We start from the raw sequence: 25,530 nt of genomic DNA on the forward strand, positions 1-25,530 counted from the left end.
GAAGCATGATTATCGCGCGGGCATGGTAACGAGTTAAAAATAGCATCAATGATTCTAAAAATAGCATCAAAGTGGGCACATGATGGGACACGGGGATTTCTTCTCTTACTTCATTTTCTCTTGTTGGTAGAGTATATTAGAGTTATGCCTGTAAATCGGAATAGTTTGTTGAACCGCCGGGAGACCATCCCCTACTCTTATACGAATAATTGAACCGGTTCTTTTATGTCCCCCATTTTACTGCAGGTTAGGAAGGGTTAGGATACAGGGCCTACGATTTAATGTCGTTATCCGGGAAGAACGGAAGGTCTAACCATTGCAAATGTAATTACAAGACCTCCCCGCACAATAGACCGACTGAGCTATCCGGGTGGAGGCACAATAAATATTAACGTTATGTGCGTTTGAAGTGTTAGAATCGATTTATAAGGCGCAAGGATTTTTAATGACATTTATTGTTGACTTTCACGTCTTGGTTTGACTCTCATCACACACTCCCTATCTTCACAGACATATTTTGCTTTTTTACATGGACAGTCGTCATCTGTATTGCAAAATTGCTTGAATATGTTGGCACACTGTGAAACAAAAGAGAAAGAAAGAGTAAGTTTACTGAATTTTTTTTCAGTTGTTGTTGCTTTGTTGGGGGGGGGGGGGGGGGGGGGGCATGATGCGGGGCCGAGAGATTTGTAACTCCTTTTTGACGTAGCCGCCATGTTGGTTTCTCATAACATTTTAGGTGATTACCTATTATATATATCATATATTTAATAATATGTATACATATGTGTGTATAATAATTATCGATAATTTTGCTTATCACATACAGGACAAAACTACTCGATGCTGATTGGCTAATGAAGGAGGGCTTTTTTCCGTAATTCGCAGGGCCAGATTACTAGATTATAATTGGTAGATCAGTTGCCTAGCAACGCTTGCAAATTGTAATTTTTTCCTTTTTTGCAAGCCAAAATGGCTCCATGTTTTGCATTGGCAACGAAGAGGTCACAAGAAAACTAAAAAGTTCAAGCGAAAATGAGAACACTAGAAAGAGTACAGGTATTTGGAGAAATGTTTTCCCTAAATAGGCCTCGTAAAGACCATTCAAGTAGTCCCATATGTGTAAAACTTCACCAGCTCCAAATGTGACTTTGAACGGCATGGCTGGAAATAATTCAGCACAATCACCTTGGTCTGGACTTAATCAATAAAAAAGCCACTTTAATCGGCTTCTTCCTTTGGATTCTGATTCAGATTAAGAACTTAAGAGCATATTGTTTATCTAGGGTCCGCCTCTACGCGATTTGCTGACCACAATAATACTGACAACAAGTATAGCTGTCTCTAACAAAATATAAGAAAAACATTTACAATAATAATAGTTATAATAATAATAATAATAATAATAATAATTAATAATAGCCTTTATTTATAGAGGGTAGCACCTAATAGCGTTAATAACACTAATAAACTTGTGGCCCTCAAACTATATACGATAAAATATAATATCGAATTAAATATAGCTAGTACAACTATATATATATAAATACATATAAATATAAGAACAAACTAAGGAATATAATTGTAATACAACATTAATGAAATAAAAGAAACACAAGGTAAAACATCATAATTGAAATCTATAAACTAAAAATCCATACACATATTGCCTTGGGGTCTGTTGATGCGGATTGGCGTGGCGTCAATAATACCAACTACATCAGGGAAATCCGCAATACTTCCTCGTAAACTGTTCCAAACCCGTAAACTAGGCCATCTAATGTAGAGGGGCTCATAATGAAAAAGTGTTATTAAAAGAAGGATATGGATATTTTCTGCTGCAGTTGTAGCACCCACTCCAAACATACTTCCAAGTTCTGAAAGGGTCGGATACGTGCGTAGCCAAACAAAAAGCATCAATATCCGGTCACGAGTTGTCAAAGCAAACGGCCTTGTTTGAATCTCTCTGTATCTTGGGTTTCGGGAATTGCGGATAAATCTTTCAGTATCAACTGAGATTCTCTGAACAACTCTTGTAAGGCTTGATGGTGTTTCGCCTGTCAACTCCCACATCTGAACTGGGTTTCGGGTCAAACGAGGCCATAATTCATCTCTTTGTCCAGGTAAGGTTGGAAACAGTAGTCTAATGGCAGCTCGAAGAGAAACACCCTGAACAGCTGAGAAAACTTGCAGTAACATGACTATAGAAATGCAAAGGTTGTGTGCAGGAAATAAAGGGCAGACATCCTCTTCATCTTCGAGTAATTCTATAATTACTGAAAGGAGATCTAAAGTAGCCATGCTAACTGTACCAAAAAATGCCGGGAAAGGACTTAAACGGCTCATTTTTGCAATATAATATTGATGTTTTGAGTTTTATGGTATGAGCTATAGAGCTTTTTCATTCAACACTTCTAATCCCTGTAACTCAAAATTAAAGTAGACGATTTTGCCACAACGCCTTTTTTCAAACTTTGAGCGTGGAATGTGACTTCCTTTGTTTTGTATATCACACTACGCGTGTATCGTATTATTTTTTTCCTTTTGAAGTTTGCTGCTTTAACAAAAGAATTTCACATTCCGCATAAACTTCATTGTCACCTTTTGTTTTTGTGCACGAAAAGTCAACATCCACTGCTGTATTTGCATTTGCATTCAGATCTTATTTGCAAGTGGAGAATACTTTTATTTTGATTTTGAAGTGTCTTTCATGCTGTGTAGTTTGACAGCTTGTTGTAGGTCAATGCCGAGAGAGAAAATGGATAAAGACCAACTGTTACAGGAAGAGGAGAATAGCTACAAACGTAAGTAATTTTACAGAAAGAAATTTTACAATACAGCATGTTTAAAACAGGCTTTGACAGGATAACTCAAGCGTCTCTTTCTCGTGTTTGCAAACCAAATGTGTATACGTATAGTTTATGAAGTAAAGGGGAGAAATAAATGTTTAGTTTTTATTTCTAATTTTAAGAATCTGAAACGAAATTACTAAGAAAAGACGGCATTACCGAAGAGGAAAAACTGTTGTATCTGGAGGCCACAAAGATACATAGTAATAATTGGCGTGAAATTTCCAGCTTCATTTTGAAAAATGGCAAGTCGCTTCCAAAGGCGGTGTATCAAAAGTACCAAGAAGCTAATACCAAGAAGAAAAACGAAGTAAGTGATATGTATGTATATTTTTTATGTTTGAATTAAGGACAAATAATGTCAATACCTTTTTTAGGTAAAACAAAATACGTTTACAAGTGATAGAGTAAAACCCTACAGGTGTATTACAGTTTGTTGATTGATGACTCTGCCAATTTTCCAGCTTTAATGATGTGCACGTTACTAACACGTACGTATTTTTGATTTGCATATAGGAACAGCCCTGAAGTCTCTTCTAGAGAGAAAATCCATGTTGTACGATCTGTTGCTTTTTTATCTATATGGGCCCCCGTTTAACCTTGTTTTATCCTTTGTAGATTGGAACTAAACGCCAAAAGAAGAAGTCACCAAAGAAAAGGTAATGGGAAATCAGTTCATGGGTCAGCCATAGAATCTGAGTTTTGATTCCTATACAATTTTTTCTACAATATTTTGTCATACGTTAATAATTTGCTTATAAATATAGAAAACTGTCTGTTGTTCATTTCTAGGGAACAGCCAAAGAAAAAGAAAAGAGATAGCAAAATAGAAAAGTTAATGAAAGAAGCGTCTAAGATGATGGACATTGCTGCGAAGGCTGCAAAAACACATCATCAATACATTAAGGCAATTGCAGCCAATAAAGATATTAATGTCAGCAGTTCTGATGACAGCAGCTAATTAGGTGTAAAATAAATCATTTGAGTTTATGTTCTATTGCCATTGCGAGACGTATTAAATTTCGTGTATCGTCTGCAATAAAAGATATTAAAATAATCACACAATGACCCCGCTTTGAAAACATTTTGTTTAGTTACTTGAGTAAGTGTCATTTGCAGAAAGATAAAAAGTAAAATTCTAATAATGATTAAACGCAGGAATCTGCTGTGTATTGTTAATCTAAGGGTTTAATCATTATTAGAATATTCAACTACGTCAAAAAAAATAAAAAATAAAAAAAATAAAAGAATATGCTGTTTTTGGTAAAAGCGAATAAATTTCCTTGCCTAATTTGCATGAAAAATTTCACCCTTTGAAATTTACCCTTGAAATTCAAGGGATACGGAAAAACTCTATTTGTTTAAATATAGGGCTTGAATGCTCATCAAATGAAGAAAATGTAATAATACGCGCAACTTTCTTTTGTAATAAATATAAAGGTTTTAATGTAGTTTGATAGGTATTTCCCCATGCTTTTATACCATACATTAAGAAAGGGTAAATTAAAGCATAATACAAATTATTCAAAATCCTTGAATTCACATAGTAACGAAGTTTTGATAATAGACCAATACTGCGTTTGATTTTTTTGGCAATATCTACTTGTGGTTTCCAACTTAGATTTTAGTCAATGTAAATTCCTAAATATTTAATGCGATTTGTTTGCTTAATAAAATTGTTATTAATGGTTAGATGGAAATGGTGTGTGATTTTTCTTTGGGGTGCATGGAAAAGAACAAAGTTGGATTTTTCTATGTTCAGTGATAATTTATTGGCACAGAGCCAAATGTGAACATTACTAATTTCTGAGTTAATATGAGATTATAATGTTTTGATGTCTCTATGTCTATAAAAAAGATTAGCATCATCAGCAAACAGGTGGAATTCAAAGAGATTGGAGCAAAGGTGAAAATCATTTATATAGAGTAGGAAAAGCAAAGGACCAAGGACAGATCCTTGAGGCACTCCACATGTTATATCCAGTGGGTTTGAAGTAACATTATTAACAACAGTAGTTTGATTACGATTACTAAGTTAAGATGTGAACCAGCTTTTAGCCACTCCTCTTACACCATAGCGTTCTAATTTGCTAATTAAAATTCTGTGGTCAACCGTATTAAAGGCTTTACTAAAATCCAGAAAGATTCCACAGGAAAAGTCATGCTCATCAACTGCTTTTTGAATTTTATCAACAATGCTAAGAATAGCATGATCAGTTTGAACTTTAGTATCCTGGTTGGTATGCTGAAAGTAACTGTTGCCTTTGAAATATTCAAATTGGAGATTTCTTCTTCAATTTCAGTGGAAGTGACAGGAAAAATATAAAAACTATTATATATTGGGGTTTTCATGAAGTCAAGATGTGATTTTTCTACATTTGGGACAGAATTTGCAAGATTATTTCCAATGTTAGCAAAGTAGCAATTAAAAGCATTAGCTATCTTTTTGGGATCAGTGATTTCAACATCATTTTCAATAATTTTAGATACAGTTCTCTTGTTTTCGTTATGTTTTGATGGAATTAATGATTTGTCTAATACCCTTCCAAATTCTCTTTGTGTTATCACTATTTTCAAGAAAGAAGTTATTGTAGTACATTCTTTTGCTTATGTTTATGTTTAATTTATTTCTGTACAATTTAAATTTTATGTGACAGTAAGTGGATTTTGATTTTAAATATTTACAATGTAATTTATTTTTGATATGAATAGATATTTTGATTCCTTGGGTTATCCAGGGCTTTGATTTGTATTTTATTTCTTTCCTGGACAGTTGTCTTATTGGTACATGCCTATCAACTATTACAGATAATCTATTGTGAAAACAACTGAACATTTCAGATGGATCAAGCTCAGGAGGGATTTATTGATGAAATTTCATCGATCAATGCAGACTTGTTTAGTTTAGAATAATTTCTTTTATGAACATTTCCCCTAGATTTTAGATGCACAGGCTTGTCAAAAATAATAAAATTAGGTAAATGATCTGTGAGATCATGTACTATATTACCACTTATGATATTATGTTCTATGGAATTGAAGAAAATATTGTCAATAAGTGTTGCAGAGTGGCTAGTGATTCTTGTCGGTTGCAAAATTTGTGGCTGGAAGAAGAAAGAGCCAAGTGTATTAATGAAATTCTCTGAATCTACATGTAAGTCTATTTTCAGTAAATCAATATTAAAGTCTCCCATTATTAGGCAAAGTTTATTCTCTTGGTGTATCTTTTCAACTGTGGAATTCAAGTAGTCCAAAAATTTATCAGTATTGCTGTTTGGATGTCTATATATAATCCCACACAATAGATTTGATTGATTCTTAGAGTGAATTTCAATCCAGAGAGCTTCAAACTCATGCTCTGATAGGGATATTTCTGAACCGATACTAAAATCTAGTCCATCTTTTATATAGAAAGCTACACCACCAGCATTTAAATGACTTGGTTGGGAACTGAACAAATTCATATCCGTCTATATCAGTATTAGAAAGAGGATCCTTATCAAATTTTAATTTAGTTTCAGAAAGACCAATTAGAGAAAATGAGAATTTGAAATCAAAAAGCATTTGTACAAGATTATCATAATTGGCAGCCAAACTTCTAATATTGCAATGAAGTGCAGTGAATGTTTTGTAATTTGATGAGCATTCATTGATATCATTATCACTGTGGAAATCATGAGGGCTATAGTATCTGAAGTTTGTATCAAATGGCAAATTTATATCAATATCTAAGTCTGCTAGATAAGAAAAATCTGCATTTTCAGAAGTAATGGAGAGGGTTGGTAGATTATCCACTAAATCTAATAGTTCTCCAGTTCTTAGGACAGTTCGTTAAGGTAGTAGAATTAGTTTATATCAAATATAATTACTGAGATGAAACTACTTATCTTATTAATAGTCCTTTGAGTACTTCTGTATTTTTGATGTGGATAATTCTACTATCTGTATTTTTTCGCAGATATATTTTGCCGTTTGATGTCCAGAGGAACTTGAACTTGAGATTTTTCTTCGTTTTCAATGCTTCTTTGAATAGCACCTTATTGGCTTCTGTTAAACGTTCGTTGACATAAATCGTAATTGTTGCACTATAACCAAGGTCCTCAGTGCTGTAACCTTTCAGGTCTTTCCTTGATGCGTAGAATTCTTCCTTTTTATCTCTTTTTACGAATTTCACGATTATTGAGGGGTTTGCTCTAGATCCCTTGTATATATTACTAACTGGCAACCGGTGGCTGACTGAAATGTCATCTTCTTCTACTGATACTCCAATGAGTTCACCAACTCTTACCACAATGTCATTAGTAACCTCATCTTTTGTCTGAGGAATACCATGTAATTCTTAAGGAATGGTCCATAATGAGCGTGCATATATCCAGTTCTGGAAGCACGAGAGCATCTCTAGCTGCTAGAGTGCTTCCAGAACTGGATATATGCACGCTCATTATGGACCATTGCTTTTATAACATAGATAACGACTTTAATTCTCTGAAAATGTTTTATTCGTACGATCACATGTCAAAAATCTCTTAAATGTGCGCGCGCACACTAAGGAAATTTACATTTACCGTTGACTATCAAGAAAGCTCAAAGTATGTTTTACAGCGCCTCTTCTAAAAGAAAAATACCGCGATAATCAAAAAAATCAATAAAAGCCTTCGCGGAGAAATGAGAGTCTAAAAGAAGATGAATCACAGAGGTTATGTTCATGGTCTACACCCGTTGTGATAGATCAGCGATCACTTCTCGTGAATGACCAGTTGAACGTTTTGAACTGTGCAGTTGCTAAAGATGGAGCCAAACTGGCTCACCGGATCTTGTCTTGCAACTTCTACAACCACATTGTTGTTTTTAACAGCTGTGTTCAGATGAACAGTAGCCGGGACAATCGCTTGGCTTGAGGAAGTGAGACTTTGGGACAGCACTTCAGAACAGTGGTGCAGTTGTTCGGTCGAAGGCCTCGTATTGTAGTGTGCCAAACTCTGCTCGTTTCGATGCCCAGATATGGCCATTATATGGCGATTAGGAATGCCTGCATTTGACATCACTGTGATTGATGTGGCTCGAACTGAATGGTTAGTGTATGGGCGTGATAATTTGGCCTCTTTACTAATCTCTTTCATCATTCCGTCCAGCTTATTGACGCCAGCGGGCCTGTTTTCGTACCACACGTCGTCTGTTGGGGACCAATTTCTCTTCGGATACTGGAAGAGGGATTCGCAGTTTGGATTGGTCTTTGACAAATACAAGCGCAGAGCTTTGTAGCCGTCGTTTGGATAGTCAGTTTCATACATTCGAGCTTTTTTCTCTGAGGAGTTTACATCATTTATACCGCCCGGGTGGTTCTTGGTCGATTCGTCGTGCGCCATTGTAGCGTAGGGTCGCCCGCTTGCACAACTTCAAACTTCAAGCTTGATGTCTTTAGCTCTCGCTGGCCTTCTCTTCCTCTCCGGCAGAAAAACAAGATCAAATGGAACCAGACATTCCTTAACATACTCCATGGATCATTAAGGGAGAGAGCCTTGGAAGTTTTCAACTTCAATAGATCTTGGTTTTCTATGACTGGTTTATGTTGTGTGTCCTTGTTTTTTCGCTTCATTTGAACTAGCTGGGCATCAAGCATCTCATATGAACGGTTAAACCTTGGGTCAGTTGAGAGCTTCAAACCACGGTTTAAAGGAGGCTGATTCATATTGTAATAAGTCAGAGCGATTCAAGATGGCGAGCTCTGTCCTGCTTTAATACCACAGGGATCCCGTGCACACAGGTATCCCATGACATCTCCCCCTTTTGGTTACAAACAACATAATCTCGAAATACCCTATAAGGCTATGGCTACCATACAATCTACATGTGGTTAGCATGCTCGAAACGCAAAGGTAATAAACGTTTTAACAGTGTCCAATTGTCTTTATCTCGCAACAAAAACGGATAAGTGTTTGTGGCTAAATGTCAAGTTTAACTGGGGGCTTAACAAGCCTTCCAGATCTTGTCCTTGTTTCTTCAGGTGTGGAGTTAGGTTGGCTTTCATCAGCGACGACTGTGGGTTTTTTAACAGCTTCTTGGGAACCCTCTTCTAGGACTGGTTGTTCGATCTTCTGTAGATGCTTTCTGTTTCTGCGAACTATTCCTCTTTGGGTCTTGATGTTGTAGGACCTTGGTGTTTCTGCCTCCCCAACCACTACTGCGGGTTCACTCCACTCATCGTCCTTCTCAGTCTTAATTCTCACGGTGTCACCATCACGAAGACATGGTAGTGGGACACAACCATGTCTTCGGTTGTAGTAGTATGCATTATTCTGCTGAGACTGTAGATGCCTCTCCTTTAGTTTAACCTCGTCGTAATCTCTTTGCTCCTGTCTAGGAAGACTCGGAAGCATGGTTCTCATCGGTCTCTTGAACACGACTTCTGCTGGGCTCACGCCTGTCGAGGACTGGGGTGTTGATCTGTATGCCATCAAGGCTAAGAATGGATCTTTTTGTTTCAAGATCTCCTTTGCTCTCTTGACAGCGCCTTCTGCTAGCCCGTTAGACTGCGGATAGTATGGACTCGAAGTTGTGTGCTTGAACCCATACTCCTTCGCAAAACTTGCAAAGTGTTCTGCTGCAAACTGTGGACCATTGTCGCTGACTAGCTCTTTCGGTATACCCCACCTGGCGAACATGCACTTTAACTTGGCGACCACGACTTTGGATGTCGTACTGGGTAAGTGCACAAGCTCTATGTACCGCGAATAGTAATCCATCACGACTAGGAATTCTTTTCCATCAAACGTTAGTAGATCAGCTCCAACTCGGCTCCATGGACTGTCTGGCAAAGGCGATGTTATCAACGGCTCTCTCTTCTGAGAAGGTTTCTTTTGCTGACAGAGATGACAACGGCTTACCTTGTCTTTTATGTCTGAGTTTATGCCAAACCACCATACAGATGTGCTTGCTCTCTCTTTACACTTGGAGATACCCTGATGGCCTTGGTGGATTAACTCGAGAATCCTTGGTTGCATTGCTTTAGGCACGACAATTCTCCCATCAAATATTAGCAGTCTGTCGGCCACGGACAAGTGGGATTGGACGGAGAACAAGTCGTGCAGGTGGTTTGGGATCTCTCTTCCGTGTGTCGGCCATCCATTGATCGTGAGTTTAATTGCTTCGTGCAATGTGGTGTCGGCTTCAGTGGCTCGTCTAAATTCCTCTAAGCGGTCTTGTGACACAGGCCAGGTGCTAGTCACTGTGTTAACATATACGTTGACTTCTTCATGATCTTTAGTATCTGATTCGCTTGGACAGTTGACTGGATGTCTAGACAACGTGTCCGCTATGACGAGTTCCTTTCCTGGCACGTGCTGTGCTCGAGGGTTGTAACGCATCATTCTCATCAAAAGTCTTTGACATCTGACTGGTACAGCACTCAGGTCAGACCCATTGATAAGTGGTACCAACGGTTTGTGGTCTGTAAACAATCTGAACTCCTGTAGACCTCTGATGTATCTGTCGAACTTTTCACACGCCCACACTGATGCCAGACATTCTTTCTCAATCTGCGCATACTTTGTTTCAGCAGGCAGCAGCGAGCGAGAAGCAAATGCTATAGGCTTGAGAACGTTGTCTTCTTCCTGAAGTAATACGGCACCCAGCCCATAGCTACTTGCGTCCGCCGAGACGACGGTAGGCTTTGAAGGGTCGTAGAATGTCAACGTTGTGGCTTTGGTGAGGGCTTCTTTGACTTCCTTCAGTGCCTTCTTTTGTGGCGGGCCCCAAGACCAGTGAACATCTTGCTTTAGTAGGTCGTTGAGTGGTTTCATCATTGCTGACAGATTTGGGACGAACATTCCAACGAAGTTTATCATCCCTCGGATTCTCTGCAGTTCCGTGACGTTACTGGGATCTGGCATGTCAATGATTGCTGCAATTGTCCTTGGGTCTGGCCTTACCCCGTCCTTGATAAAACGGTGACCAAGGAATGTTACTTCTGGCTGTCTCCATACACATTTCTTTGTGTTTAGCTTGAGTCCGGCTTCGTTTACGACTCGTAGGACTTTCTCAAGCTTTTCATCATGCTCTTCCATGCTGCTTCCTGCAACTAAGATGTCATCTTGTGACGCCTCCACGCCATCGACATCTTCAAGCAGTTCGGTCATCTTACGTTGAAATATCTCACTAGCTGATGAAATTCCAAACGGCAAACGTTTGAAACAGTACCTTCCAAACGGCGTGATGAATGTGGTCAATCTGGTGCTGTCAGGATGCAGTTTGAGATGGTAATACCCAGATGTCAGGTCCAGATGCGTGAATACTTTTGCTCCGCTGATCTTGGCAGCCATGTCCTCAAGCGTCGGGAGAACATATCTTTCTCGCTTGACTTCTCTGTTGAGTCGTCGTAGGTCTACGCATAGCCTGACGTCTCCATTTGCTTTCGGGACGACGACAATTGGCGAACACCAATCTGTAGGTTCCGTGACTTTCTCAATTACCTCTGCTTCCTCCATTCTCTGTAGCTCTGCTTTGACTTTTGGCTTTAGAGGTATCGGTATTCGGCGTGCAGTGTTGCAATGAAAGGGGGCGGCCGAATCTCTCAGTTGGATCTTAACTGGATCCCCTTTCATTAGTCCAATACTATCTTTGCCTTTGATTTCTTTGACGTTAAGAGTGATCAAGTTTAACTCTTCGGCAGTGGTTCTTCCTAGTAAGTCGCTTTCGGTGTCAGCAACATATACTTCAAACTCGCAGGCAATTCCGTTGTAACTCGTGTGACCTGTGAATGTCCCTTTACACTCCAAAGTACCGTCGACACCCTTCAGGATGTGAGTTGTTGCCTTCAAGGCGGGTCTTCGCGGCATGCTCTTGTACGTCTTGTATGACATAAGCGATACATCAGCACCCGAGTCAATTTTGAACAGCACGGGGTGACTATTTACAGGCAGTTTTATTTGCCATCCTTTATTGCTGTTTGATGCACTCGTGATGACTCCCACGAAGAATTCTTCTTCTGCGCTCGTGTCGTCTGCATCTCCATCACAAGACTCCTTCGTTTGGCTCACTTCTGTGACTCGTTTGACTCTGCAACATCTAGCATAGTGGCCTACTTTATGGCATTTGTTGCATTCAGCATTCTTCGCTGGGCATTGTGTTAAATGTTGCAGCCCACACCGGTGACACTTTTGGGTTTTGTCGGTCTCGTTACTCTCGTTGCGACTCTGGCTCGAAGGCCTTCTTGCAAACTTAGGTTTTTGCTTAACTCGGACTTCCTCCAGTGACTTTGGCGCCTCCTTTTGTGTAGAAACCTGGGACTTCACACTTTCTGCTTGACGAATCATCTTAACAGCTTCACTCAGTACTAGTTTTTCTTTCAGTTGCAAACGTTTGGATAACTCTTTATCCATTATTTCGACCACCAATCTATCTCGGATGCAATCATCTTTTGTGGCTCCAAAATCACATGTTTCGGCCATCTCGTACAGACTACGAATAAACGATTCGGCTGACTCACCACTTTGTTGTGATCTCTGATGAAACATGGCTCTCTCGTGAATGACATTTCTTCTAGGGGCAAAGTGCTCGTCCAACTTTTCGATGACCAGTTTGTAATCCTTTTCTTCGTCTTCGGACAAGCCAAGTTGAGAAATAATGTGCTCACTTTCAGAACCAAGGGAGTAGACTAGCGTGTTTACTTGTATTTCACCTGACTCTTTGAATAGTTTCGAGGCGATTCGGTACCTTTCGAAGCGTTTTTTCCAGTCTGGCCATTGTAATTCTGCTTTCATAAAATCGAGTGATTTTGGCGGTTTTATCTGTGACATCTTTTCGAAACATACGTTCAAAAAGATTCTTTTAGATGTGAGGTACCTAGTTTTCAGCAATATCTGTCTCCATTCGTCAGGATGGCTAAGATATTTTGAGATTTGGCTGCCACCATGTAATAAGTCAGAGCGATTCAAGATGGCGAGCTCTGTCCTGCTTTAATACCACAGGGATCCCGTGCACACAGGTATCCCATGACACATCTATCTCTCAATGGCATGTCGAAAGCCCAGGAGTGTTTTCTTGCTGTACATCTCGCCGGTTGTCTTTCGTGCTTCGGGATAAAACCTGCGGAGATTTGCATCCAGTTGACCAAGCGTCATCTTCTCAAGAGGTGTCTGAATGTGCTTCTCTTTGCACCATGCTAAAAAAATAAAGGTTTGAAAAAGGTTAAGAACAATTAATTTGTATTTCTTACCTATTATCGAGCAATTATTTTTTGTTTCTCTTAGTTGCAGTGCGAGCACTCAACAAGCTGTTGTGCAAAACCGATTGAAAACACAATGTTTTATTTCATTACTTAGTGAATTAGTAGGAGATTTTTGCCGATAGATCGATTCAATGCTTTAAAAATATGTAAACAGTTTGCTAGCAATAAAAATAAAGCAGAAATACGAAAAGATTGTTGTTTAATATTTCATAATTTTCGTTGAGAGTGATAGCTGTCTACAACACAACTTACGGAAGCCACGTTAGTGTTTATTGTCTGTGTTGACATCTTCGCGAAAAATATTTTTCATGAAAACTAGTTTCTATATTTTTAACTAAGTCAAAAGGTCATGCCATTTTATCTCATAAAAGCTATTTATTAATTTTCCTTACCTTTAAACGTGGAAACACACCAGTTTGTGGTTTTTTTGGTCTTGGCAGACTGCTTAATCAGCGAGGATATCTTGCAACTCGTTTTCGTTGAAGTTAGCAAATCTTTGTGAATTTTTTTCTGGTTTTTGTTGTTTATTAATTGGGGGTTCAATGTTTTGCTCAAACTCAAAATCAAAATTAGGAAGCTCATAATCTTTGTTAGATGGAAAAGAAGCCATATTTCTAGTTTTAAGTCACGAAACACTTTGCTATTTGCTACAGCTAGCGAACCAACGGTGAATTTTTCGCCGCTTCACCGTAAAAACATTTTCTATGTGATATCTCTATGGGATATCCATTTTTTTCACATAGCAAATTAGCCAATCAGAGCACGCGTTATATCTTGCCTATGTTATAATAAGCAATCTCTTCTGCCATATTGCTCGAGATCGTTGAGCTTGTCACTTACGTTTGCTAGCTTTTGTTCGATCTGATGCATTGTCGATTTCAGGATTTTGCTTTCGTTGATGGTTTCATTTAATGTTGTCTCATTATTATTCATTGAATTTGCTGCACTTTCATATTTGATATTTGCAAATTTTGCAAATCGATGTACTTCGTCAACTTTCTGTTTGAGTTCATCTATTTATTTTACAAGAGGATCAAGTTTTTCTTTCAAAATTTCTTCTATTTGCTGACGAATTTCATAAGACATGATGAGGATGAGAAATAAATATACGAATATACATTCATAAAGGAAGTTTGTCGTGGTTAAGTAGTAAATTAAATTCAAATTTACATCCAAACTTCAAGAGCGCGGGAAAGCACCTCCATCTTGTTCCGCGACCGCTGACCAGAATAGAAGGTAAACAGCTAGGTCATGCGAATCAAAAGTAAGCTGGTATTTCTAAACTACTAACTTCATTCAGGGACATCTTCATAGTGGAGATGGGGCAAAAAACATCCAAATAAAGCCAATTTTGTTCGACAAGCTTTGCTTTCTCCGTTAAATGTCCCTAAACTATATGTGAGACAATCTCCAATCCCGTCTCCAGAGCCTGCGTTTCTTCTGGGCTGCGGCGAAGAACGAGGGCTTTGGCATAATCCATTTTCTTGGTGCATGCGCAATGCTCCGGATGTGAAATATAATCAATGAAAATCGCGCTTTAAAAAAGATTTCCGAGTTTACTTCCGACCAAAAATCGGGAACATTTAAAACAAATTTTTGGCACGTCTTTGAACGCATGCGCTCTTAGACCGGAAGTCCAAGAGATCTTGGCTTAAATGAAGAAATTATGCCAGAGTCCTCGTTCTTCGCCGCAGGCCAGAAGTAACGCAGGCTCTGAGTATGATATCAAGACAATCTCGTACCCAGAGCCTTTATTTCTTACTGCGTATGCTCAACGAAATAAAGATTAAGAAATAAAGGCTCTGAGGCGAAATCGAGATTTTTCCGGGCATACAACGCAGGGATCCCAACCGTCAAGATTAGTGTCGCTGCTCGTTTCGCTCGCAGCAATAAGGACATTCATTAGAAGAAGGCGGTTCATTGAAAACAAAGAAACGTCGACGACCTTGGAAGGGCAAACTCACACACAAAGTTTGAAAGAAATCTGTTTTTATACCCAAAATGGTTATGAGGTTCTTACAGAGACAGTCTCTTAAGAGATGGCAAGGTTGACTGAGAACCGAAGGACAACTGAAACTAAGCACAACTCCTATTTATAATGCTGACACAATTAATTTCAAATTATGTGCTCTTGACTGCAGGTCTTTGCGTAAACACATTGATGATTCTTTAGAAATGATTATAATTTTTCTGCCACTGACATCAGCATCTTCTTTGAAACACGATTTAGTATAACTGACAATGATTCTATGTATACAATATGTGATTACAATTTATTCAGAAATGATGCAACATCAACAACAAATGTGACACCATATGGTGGTACTGCTATCTATACTATTAACCTTGATTACTGTCCTGGTTATCCACAAATATATATAATATTGAAATTACAACAGCAAGATTTATGATTCTTCCCCTTGTTACAATTGTAGCATCGCCAACTATTCCGGTCATGCGCCCGCGTACAAATGCAGCGGTGTCGCTTGAAAGTGTTAGGCGAGTTAAGTCAGATTTTACAAAGAAATTTATAGAGAGTCAAGCCTGGGTAGAAGAACAATATCTAACATTAAAGCATTTGATTTTTACCAACCATACTTTAATTTGTTTGGAAAAACCTTTTCGTCTCGATAGTTAGATTTTAACACGCTTCTTGCCATATGTGCTTTGTTAAATTGCAAGAAAAACACAAAAGGTCAAATATTATAAACAACATTTCTCAAAATCAGAACTAGTTACCTCATTTGCCGGGGTCGATCCTTAAAACACACACATTCTAAATTACTGATGTCGAATCTGTGGTCGATTGAACGAATTTATATATACTTTTCGTTTTTTACTTTCAAAAAGCTCCGAATTGAGACGAGTATTTGTGAGATCCTTTCTTCCTTTCTTCAAGAATTAGGAACTTTGTTAGGTAAGGACATTGAAAATTACTTGAAAATACAGGCATGTTTGGTACCAAAATAAAGTTTGAATCCTCAGCTCTCGTTTGCCATCATTTGTAAAAGGATATCTATTAAAGCACAGGAATACCGTAGCAAAAAGTTGTGTTTCTCTAAGTCCGGGCCTGAGAGAGCTTGGGCCTCCTGTGGTTTTTATTTCATACATGATATCCGCTGACTTGCCGAGCGGCGCATGGCCGGAATAGTTGGCGATGGCGTTTTATACAAACCTCCCAGAATATCTTATAGCCAATTATGTACAACTTTGAGACAAGAAATAGAATTATTATCATTTCCATATGCAATATTTATTGGTGATTTTAACGTCAATTGGTTTAATGAAACTCAAAAATTGCCACTGTACGATTTGTTTGTTAAAGATAACAGATACAGACAGCTTGTATATCATATTCTACCACAGATAACAAGACGTGCATAGATCACACATATATACTAATCTACCCGAAATCTACCCCATTCCAAAGTTTCATCCAATATTTTGGAAACATACTTCTCAGATCATAAATCTGTCTATGCACTCACAAGAGAATATGAAGTAAGAGAGCACATCCCTGTGCCCCATTAAAGGTTTTTGAAAATCTATTTTTTAAATCAAGACGATGGTCGCTCGCTCGAATCTCGTTTTTTGGACTCGATTGCAGTTATTCATGAGACTGTAAGTTTATATTCCACAAGTTTCCACCTAAATTGAAATACGGTGAATATTGCTGCTCCCAAGAACACATACTTCTGACTTGAACTTCAATGCTATGAAAATGACAAGTTATCTAATGGACATCTAAAATGAAGGTAGATTGATTTGAACAAACTTGTTGACTTCACGAGTCAAAAGTTTAAAAAACTTTAAGCTTGAAAGAAAATTTAGCATTTACTGTTGGAATCAATTGTTTACCAGTAAAAAGAAGAGGTTTTAAGTTAGCTGAAAACAGTCAAGCTGCTCGGAATTGAACATAACGGCACAAATACGCCGAACTGAGCATCTGGCGGGAAAAAATCGCAAGTAAAATGCCCTTCAAGCAGGTAAAATGATCTCTTTTTTATTAGTTTGAATCCTCAAATACCAAGTTTGATTCGCTTTTTGTATTTGGCCGATATTGTGATTGTATTTCTATTGTCTGTTGGGGACTTTAGAAGTTGTAAAGTTATGAAAAAAAATACCTGAACATTGAGGCGGAGCAAAAATTCATGGTGCAAAATATGAAAGAAAGTTCTAGTTTTAATAGTCAAACTTTTTAATTAATTCACCTTTTCTCAATGGGCAATGTCTTTGCATAAAGTGACATACTGTATTTTAGCTTGCATGCATATTAAATAATTGTGAAAAATCATTTCAGTTCACTTAGTGAAGTTTTTTCCTCTGTGATAAGAGAATTTTTTCTTCGGCACATTTCGGTGCAAAAAGGTTTGTTCTGATTCGTGTGTGAAACAAAACACTGGTCTTGTTTATCATCTTCTTAGTCACTTGTACTCAAACTTTATTTACTATCGAAAACGCTAGGATAAATGCTTTTTTCGCTGTCTTCACTGTAGGTTCTTCGCTATTTTCATCGCATTTTTTACATGATAGTTTTTTTTTTTTAACTTTTTACTGATTTTGTGGACATTTTCTCGTCGGAAACTAAACATTTTTCTCTCACTACAACTGTGAAGAATCGCATGCTAAAAATAGCTCAGCCTTGCGCGCGGAGCTAAAAATGGATTTTCAAGAAACTTTCATGGTTACAGACCCATGTATGGGAGATGTGCTCTCTTACTTCTCTTTCTCTTGGCACTCATTAATTGCTTCCATTAATGAAACCACATTCACAGTACCCATGTTAAACCTATAATGTACATTGTAATGCATAAACAAGATCAACACAAGAGTAACAAAAAGGATCAAAACAATATCACATGTCAGATGTCAGTCATTCAAAGTAGTAGGCACATGCGCTTCAAAAGCGTCTTTTTTTAAATTACTCACCGGTCGCTGTCTTCTCATGATATCTATAATCGATATTCGGTTGCATTTATTCTTGTAGTTACAAACAAACGTGCGTGGGCCTGAACATGCGCACTCTGCATTTGAAGTACAACTTGTCTCCAAGATAGATGAGCACTACGTAGCAAAGGCTGGATTAATATTCATTATGCCAAATTGGAGGGGAGGGGGTGGTAATAATTTTCGATACTCGTAAAATTCAAATGTTTAATGCTCTACCCTTCTCCCCTCGGGCATACATATGTAGACTAATGCCATGACATTTGAAGTTCTATGATCAACACTTGGAAATGTTTAAATTGCCCACCCGAATGATAAGCTATTGTTATTTTAATTAGTCATTAGTATTCGTATGATTATTTTCAATTTCCCGCCTCATGTTGATCATGAGTTCTGTTGTTTACGTTAATGAAATAAGAGATTAACGAAGGAGCCATTGTTTCCCAGATTGCATTCCAAAAGATTGATACAATTTGAAGGTCAAAACCGGCAATTCATGTTTAGGTGAGGCATTTTACACTAAGTAAGTTTAAGTATTTTTATTTCCTTCCATGTGTCAGTTGTTTCAAATACCGAAGAGGCCTCTGGAATCTGAAAAAAAATGGCGGTCACCATGCATCTAAGCGAGATAATTAACGTTAAACACTAATGACGTAAGCATGTTGTGCTCGTTATAAATGTATGTGATTTACAATAATAATAGATAATTTTTGTATCTCATAGGAAATACTGAAAGAAAAATGGAGATTTCAAGCCCTCAAAGCATTAAAAAACTTATTCAATTCAAAGAACGATAATTAATACGTCTCCCCTTACACACACACACACACACTCACATACACACACACACTCACATACACACACACACACACCACACACACACACATACACCCACACACACACACACACACTACACTACACACACACACACACACACACACACTCACACACACACACCACACATACACACACACACTTTTTAGGGTGGTCCGCGGTCCTTGATATAAGCAAATAATCAGCTCGACCTCAAAAAATGCAATGCAATGAAATGCAATGAAATGCAATGAAATGCAATGAAATGCAATGAAATGCAATGAAATGCAATGAAATGCAATGAAATGCAATGAAATGCAATGCAATGCAATGCAATGCAAGGAAATGCAAGGAAATGCAAGGAATGAATGCAATGCAATGCAATGCAATGCAATGCAATGCAATGAAATGCAATGAAATGCAATGAAATGCAATGAAATGCAATGAAATGCAATGAAATGCAATGAAATGCAATGAAATGCAATGAAATGCAATGAAATGCAATGAAATGCAATGAAATGCAATGAAATGCAATGAAATGCAATGAAATGCAATGAAATGCAATGAAATGCAATGAAATGAAGTGAAATGCAATGAAATGAAATGAAATAGATGAAATGAATGAATGAATGAATGAATGAATAAATAATTAAAATAAACTAAAAAAAGAGAGTTAGGAATTCAAAACACAATATTTTCTTTGTTATTCATTGGTTTTGCGAATACTCTTGAATATTTGTTTTAGTTTATTAATTGTAAACCTTTATAAGTTTTCAAAATCAATCAGTATTCCCTCAATAACACATTGACAAAATCACTTCTGGATAAGGTCATTTTGTGTCATTATTCTAGCAGGTAAAAGTAAATAATAAATGACAAAAAATTGGAGTACTATGAATTCCTTTTCGACTTTCATTCGATTTAAAACAAAATTATCTACGAAAAACTATGAAAATGTTTAAGTGCCACTACGATAACATTTCTGGCTTGCTTTTTTTGCTTGGATTGAAAGACTTTTGATAGTGAAGTGAAATTTCACTTCCCTTTTTCAAATATCTCGTTTCCTTCAAAAAGATATTGGAGTTTTAAATACGCGCGGCTGTTTCAAATCGGAATTTTAATCCGCTGACTAAAAGTATGGCTTACGCTATTCTTGCGTAAAACTATATATCATATTACGAGAAGCGTGTTTTCGAAATTCGACTTCTTCCAAACAAGAAGGGATCGCTGATCGTGAGGAAATTATTTACTTTATTCGTGGATGATATCAAATGCATGGTATTTGTGTCTAAATGATCCAGAAAATAAAGGAATGACAAGGTCTATAAATCGAAGACCTCATTGGAAACAGTGACAGCGACGAAACTCTCGATTATGAGAGCGAATAATTATATATTTAACTTTAAAAAAATAAATAAAAACTTTAACTTCTATTAACAAATCAGTTTATATATCACACGATTATTTTTCTATTTCTTAAGTGTATCATATCATTAACTTGAATTTTATTTAAATATAAACATGTACTAGTACATAAGATGATTGTGAATGAGCGATAATATCCCGTAAAGTATATATACCGGGCGCAACAAGTTTGAGAAATTGATGACACATCTATTCGTACAATCTGTTCAGATCTTTTCAAAAAGACCTTTTCTATGGGTTAAAGTTCTTGTTTTCTAAGATAAGCTTTCGCTAGAAGCAAAACACGGCATTAAAATTTGAAAAACATTGCACATATTGGCACTACACGGGCTTACCCATAAAATCCCTTCTCGATACTGGGAGTTCTAAGGAGCATGGAAAAAAATCTCCATGTTAGCCCACAGAACGATTTTTCAACTTCAATCTACGACCCCTCTAGTAAATGTAGTTCTTCTAGTTCATGCGAACTCGATGCGCCCGATCTCCTTCTCGATTCAACAAGGCTTAAATCACTTCTATGAAATTTGATCGGCTTTAATATTAAATTATTTACCATATATGGTAAATAGTTTAATATTAACTCGCAACAATCTTCGCGCATGACATCTAGCATACATTGCTAATTCGGGCATTTGAAACAGTCCGTGAACAGCAGTTAAAGGAAACTTTGAGTTGAGAATATGACGTCATTAACCACCTAATTAGCATAAATTTAAAACTTGTATATCTCTCGGACCAAAAATACTTACAAGAAATTGGAAAATACTTTAATACGGCTGTATGAAACATTATGCATTGCATGCGAGTTCGCCTTTTGAAATCCCGCGGGAAGTATGCGCAGTAAGTGTGCGCGCTAGAATTAATGGCCTCTGTCCTTAAAGGTGATGTTACACGCGACGATTTTCAGCGTCAATTTTCGCGTTGCGTTGCCAACTGCTAATACATGTTACATCACGAGCCGTTTTTTTGCGCAACATTCCTACGAATTGAACATGTTACACACGACAATTTTTTGCGATTTTTAAATGGCAATTTCGATCCCAGCTCCCCAGCCGCACAGTGTAACGAATCAAAACAAACAGTGTGTTCAAATTGAAACACTTCCACGACCTCTTTTAAAGCTTGTTTTTCTATATCTTTTGTTTGCTTGTCATGTGGAGACCACAGACAAGGCTATGCTTCGATGAACGATATTAAATTCAGACGTGCTGCATTATCTAAGCGGCTCTGGTCAACTAACAATTCATCGACATCTCACAAATTTTCGTCTTCTTCAATTACCGCCGCCATCTTGTTTGTTGACATCAGCCCTGTCCTTGAACTGCATTCTGGGTAGGTGTTGTACGAAAAATTGTCGACGAAGCTGTTACAGGCATAAACTTGGAGAAAATTCGTCTTTTCTTGTTGTGAGTTTTTGAAGGAGAATCAAAAACTCGCAACGTGTTGCCGTATCCGAAAATCTAGGTGTGCGGTGTGTTAAACGCATCATTTTTTTGCGTAACGGCGTATCGCGAAAAACCGACGCGAAAAATCGTCGCGTGTAACATCACTTTAAGGTGGCTGGACCCCCTCACGCTTGACCGCTACCTTCCACTTTTGGAACGCTGGTGCATAAACGTGTTTTATCCGATTGCAAATCTTTTTTGCACATAAGTCACATAAAGATTGAATTAATGTTTGATGAAATTTTTAAGGAGATCGGACGTCATAACACGTGATTATGATGAAATATTTGTTTTCGTTTAGAAAATAATTTTAGCCTTGCAGAGCGTTCAACACTAAAATGCTTCGTACCACATAATTATATACTAGATGCCTCCATTTGTAGGGATTTTAGAAAAAATCTATCTAGCTAATTATGAGATATTTGAGATACACAGTTTTTTTATTCAAACGTGGAACGTTTGTCACAGCTGTGTATTACCATGCTTCGGGAGTAAGTTTAACTTAACTGAGAAATAATCTTATAAGAAAAAAATGTATTCGTTGTTTCTCTTTTTTTTTTTCGATTAAATATTTCTCCTGTTATGACTTCCCTTATATGTTTACTCCACTTTCAAAACCATTCTTTAAAAAAAGGTAAAAATACAAATTGATTCTCACCTTTGGTTGTGCTTGTGCTAAGATGGACTGTAAAGCGACAGCTACTACAAATGTGACCAGCAAGACCCTAGATCTACACATTTTATATTTACTCCTATTTTAAATGACACTTGTGAACCTAGAAAAGTAAAACGAGAAAAATTAATTAACCTACAAAATTGGCATCCAGAAAATTGTTTTGGTATGGGCATGTTTCCATATGCATTTGATTAATTTATTTACGCATGCGCCAGATTCAGTTCGGCTGCTTAACTCTGAGCTTCGTCATTTCATAGTTAATAGAGGGAAACAGGGGCGCCGAAACCGGGGGGGGGCTGGGGGGCTTTTTTCACCATGCACAATCCTTTGTATTACCATTGTATTACCATTGTTGGCAATGGCTGAGTGAACAGACAAAAATCTTTCTTTTGACTGCTAGTTCAAAGTACTTAAAGATTCGTAAGAGATATCAATCAACAATCCAATACACAAGGTTGATGTTTACTTATTTTGCAATTTCGGATAAGCATAAATCAAACATTGTGCATGGTCAAGACCGGTTCAACATCAAAAGCGAACAGAGACCCATAACAATAGGTTTCCTAACCATTTCCCTCTATTAACTATGGTCATTTCTGTATTTGTTTAGTCTTTTTTAGTTTCATTAGTTTTATAGTTTTATAGATTTTATATTCATTTTATATTTGACGAAATATTGTAGTCTCCCTTTCTTGGTTCAACAAAATGTTTAATTCATAAATTCTGGCAGAAAGAGTTATCACATCTAGGAAAACTTCAACTTGTCTCAAGGCTAGGATCTCAATACTACTCTGAAATGAAGTCGGGGACGTGGCGCTGGTCTTCGTTGTTTTAATTCGTCTACTGAATCGAATTACAAGTTTCTATTTTCTTTGCAACTGGATAACTCACTAAATATTCAAGAAAGTACTTCAATATCGTCAACAATAACACAAGTCTACGAACCAAATAACTCAACAACAATGCTGAATAATGAATCCATTCATAAGATCTGTACCATTTTGCGTTTGTCATCTTAGTCGCCGGGTATGTGCTTGCGAGGATGCCTATCTTTCCAGTTAGGAAGCGAGTTAGGAAGCGAGTTAGGAAGCGAGTTAGGAAGCGAGTTAGGAAGCGAATTAGGAAGCGAGTTAGGAAGCGAATTAGGAAGCGAGTTAGGAAGCGAATTAGGAAGCGAGTTAGGAAGCGAGTTAGGAAGCGAATGATATTTTATTACAGAATATTTACAGAATATTTACAGAATATTTACAGAATATTTAAAAAAAGAAATCGCAAGTAAAACGTCTGCATCAGCCGGTAATTATTAATTCTATGGGTGTAACGCGACTGTTTCTCGTTCGCTGACAACATGTTTGCTGGCTCAACAACGGATCTGTCTGCTTCTCAACACGATGTCCGAAGACGAAAGCTGGTAAGTAATACATTATTCATAATCCTTCATTTATCATGCTAAATTATTCCATCCTTGAAAGATCAACATAGCATGTCGAAGTAAGACAATTCCTGGTTACATTCGAACACGACAGCCATGGCAATCGTCGCATTTCCACCGAAGGAAACCGTTATTACCACTGTCAGTGGGAATGCTTGCGGGCAAGGCATGGTTACATAACGTCTTCTTTAATTAAGCAGGACCCTGGCTTAATTTTAGATGACTTCCAGATCGGTAGCTTACGGCAGCTGTTAAACATCGACATCTAAGTTACCTTTTGCTCTGATTAGGATAAGGACAGTGCCTACTATTTCTAAGGTGTGTTTTGTTTTTCAAATTGTATTGGGTCATCATGCATATAAGACGTCGAACTTTTGCCGCGTCCATTGTGCTTGCCTGTTTACCTTGAACCTAGTAGAAGTATGTATGCCAAACTTATTACATTCCGTCTCCTGCCGCCAAGCAAAGGAGCTGATGTCTTATGTAGTAGTTCTTGGCGTTTTCTTAGCCATTGGACTCAAAGACAATTAGATGCGATGCGGAATTAGTAGTCCTTAAAGCTTCATATCACTGAAATCTTGCAACCTAGACAGTTCTGCTAGTGTTAAATTTATTTCGGTTCTGATAAAAAGTGCAATTCTTAAGTGCTTGTAATTTATTAAGGATATTTTATTACTTTAAACCTTATTATTACGATGTTGATATTGTTATTATTTAAATTTTAATAAACGTTTTATTGTTACCGTTCATTCAATTGGTATCCACGAAGGTAATTCTGGCTACTCGAACATCAAGTTCCCAAGAAATTGAAATTCAAAATAAATTGAAAAGCTGGTGTTTGGTGTGTGATGATGTTTAGCACGGAGCATACGCACACACGGACATAGCTTTACTTAAATCAAAAGAATCAAGGACAGATGCAGGATGAAGTAAAATAATAAACTACTCGTACTATGAGTCAAATGCTCATTTGAAGTAAGTGAGCCGAAATCGTAAACAAGTTCAACTTTGCAATTCTTAGAGTGGTCGCACTAAACCATGAAACAAATACTTACTCTTAGTACCAAATATTACTAAATAGTAAGATATAACTAGCTAAAAACTAGTGTGAGCTGCGTCGGTGTTTCTAATGAAACGGTAATGATAAAAAGGTAAATTATACACCGTGAAAAAGATGAAAAAACTTACTGACGTTTGGGACGCTAGTCCTTCGTCGGAGTAAAAAGGAAAAAGGTAAAAAGGCTTTTTACTCCGACGAAGGACTAGCGTCCGAAACGTCAGTAAGTTTTTTCATCTTTTTCACTGTGTATAATTTACCTTTTTAGTAATGGTTATAGTGGTTATTAGACAATGGGATCCTGGGGGGTTGTAGTCGACCCGGTTCTGGATAGAGATGTGCCGCCAGAGGTTACAAAAACCTGTGCCTATTCTTAAAAGACACTAGAGAGTAAAAAATTCATACCCTATTCAAAGCAAGTCGGAAAAAGAATGGAAAAAAAAGCGTTTTAATGTCCTCATTTGATTGCGATTTTGGTTCATCTAGCTAACAACATGCTGGAATTTGAGCTTATTTTTAAACTTTCAGATATTTTTAGTTAGTTCTTAGAAAATAGTGTTTAAAGTAGATGTAGAGTTTTTAATTTGTGAGTTATGAATTGTTTTGTGAAAAGGTTGATTTCCGCAGGCAATTTTCTTTTCAAAACCTGTCAAGATAGCCG

At 37.4% G+C, this 25,530-nt stretch overlaps 2 protein-coding genes and 1 pseudogene across 2 annotated transcripts; 1 reads left to right on the forward strand and 2 right to left on the reverse strand.

Annotated features, from left to right (window-relative positions):
* Nucleotides 1–437: 437 nt before the first annotated feature.
* Nucleotides 438–22,482, reverse strand: LOC116303554 (uncharacterized). The gene is made up of 3 exons (XM_089025531.1): nt 22,363–22,482; nt 18,004–18,138; nt 438–578 (listed from the first exon to the last, which is right to left on the reverse strand). The coding sequence occupies exons 1-3, from the start codon at nt 22,441–22,443 to the stop codon at nt 453–455; spliced, it is 342 nt and encodes a 113-aa protein (XP_088881657.1). The 5' UTR covers nt 22,444–22,482; the 3' UTR covers nt 438–452.
* Nucleotides 2,744–3,810, forward strand: LOC148904248 (uncharacterized). Its single transcript, XM_089025536.1, has 4 exons — nt 2,744–2,804; nt 2,972–3,159; nt 3,468–3,508; nt 3,642–3,810. The coding sequence occupies exons 1-4, from the start codon at nt 2,744–2,746 to the stop codon at nt 3,808–3,810; spliced, it is 459 nt and encodes a 152-aa protein (XP_088881662.1).
* Nucleotides 7,262–13,121, reverse strand: LOC148904249 (uncharacterized; annotated as a pseudogene).
* Nucleotides 22,483–25,530: the final 3,048 nt, after the last annotated feature.

The sequence above is a fragment of the Actinia tenebrosa genome, unplaced genomic scaffold (assembly GCF_029948245.1).
Source record: "Actinia tenebrosa isolate PJP-AT-01 unplaced genomic scaffold, QUT_ActTen_1.0 utg5005__unscaffolded, whole genome shotgun sequence".
NCBI lineage: Eukaryota > Metazoa > Cnidaria > Anthozoa > Actiniaria > Actiniidae > Actinia > Actinia tenebrosa.

Excerpts from the sequence above, each read along its gene's own strand:
- LOC148904248 (XM_089025536.1), top strand. The coding sequence starts at position 2,744 with ATGCCGAGAGAGAAAATGGATAAAGACCAACTGTTACAGGAAGAGGAG. Across the intron at positions 3,160-3,467 it reads ATACCAAGAAGAAAAACGAA|ATTGGAACTAAACGCCAAAA; the intron begins GTAAGTGATATG and ends TATCCTTTGTAG. Across the intron at positions 3,509-3,641 it reads AAGAAGTCACCAAAGAAAAG|GGAACAGCCAAAGAAAAAGA; the intron begins GTAATGGGAAAT and ends GTTCATTTCTAG.
- LOC116303554 (XM_089025531.1), bottom strand. The coding sequence starts at position 22,443 with ATGTGTAGATCTAGGGTCTTGCTGGTCACATTTGTAGTAGCTGTCGCT. Across the intron at positions 18,139-22,362 it reads TAGCACAAGCACAACCAAAG|TGCTCATCTATCTTGGAGAC; the intron begins GTGAGAATCAAT and ends TTTGCTACGTAG. Across the intron at positions 579-18,003 it reads TCATGAGAAGACAGCGACCG|TGTGCCAACATATTCAAGCA; the intron begins GTGAGTAATTTA and ends TTTGTTTCACAG.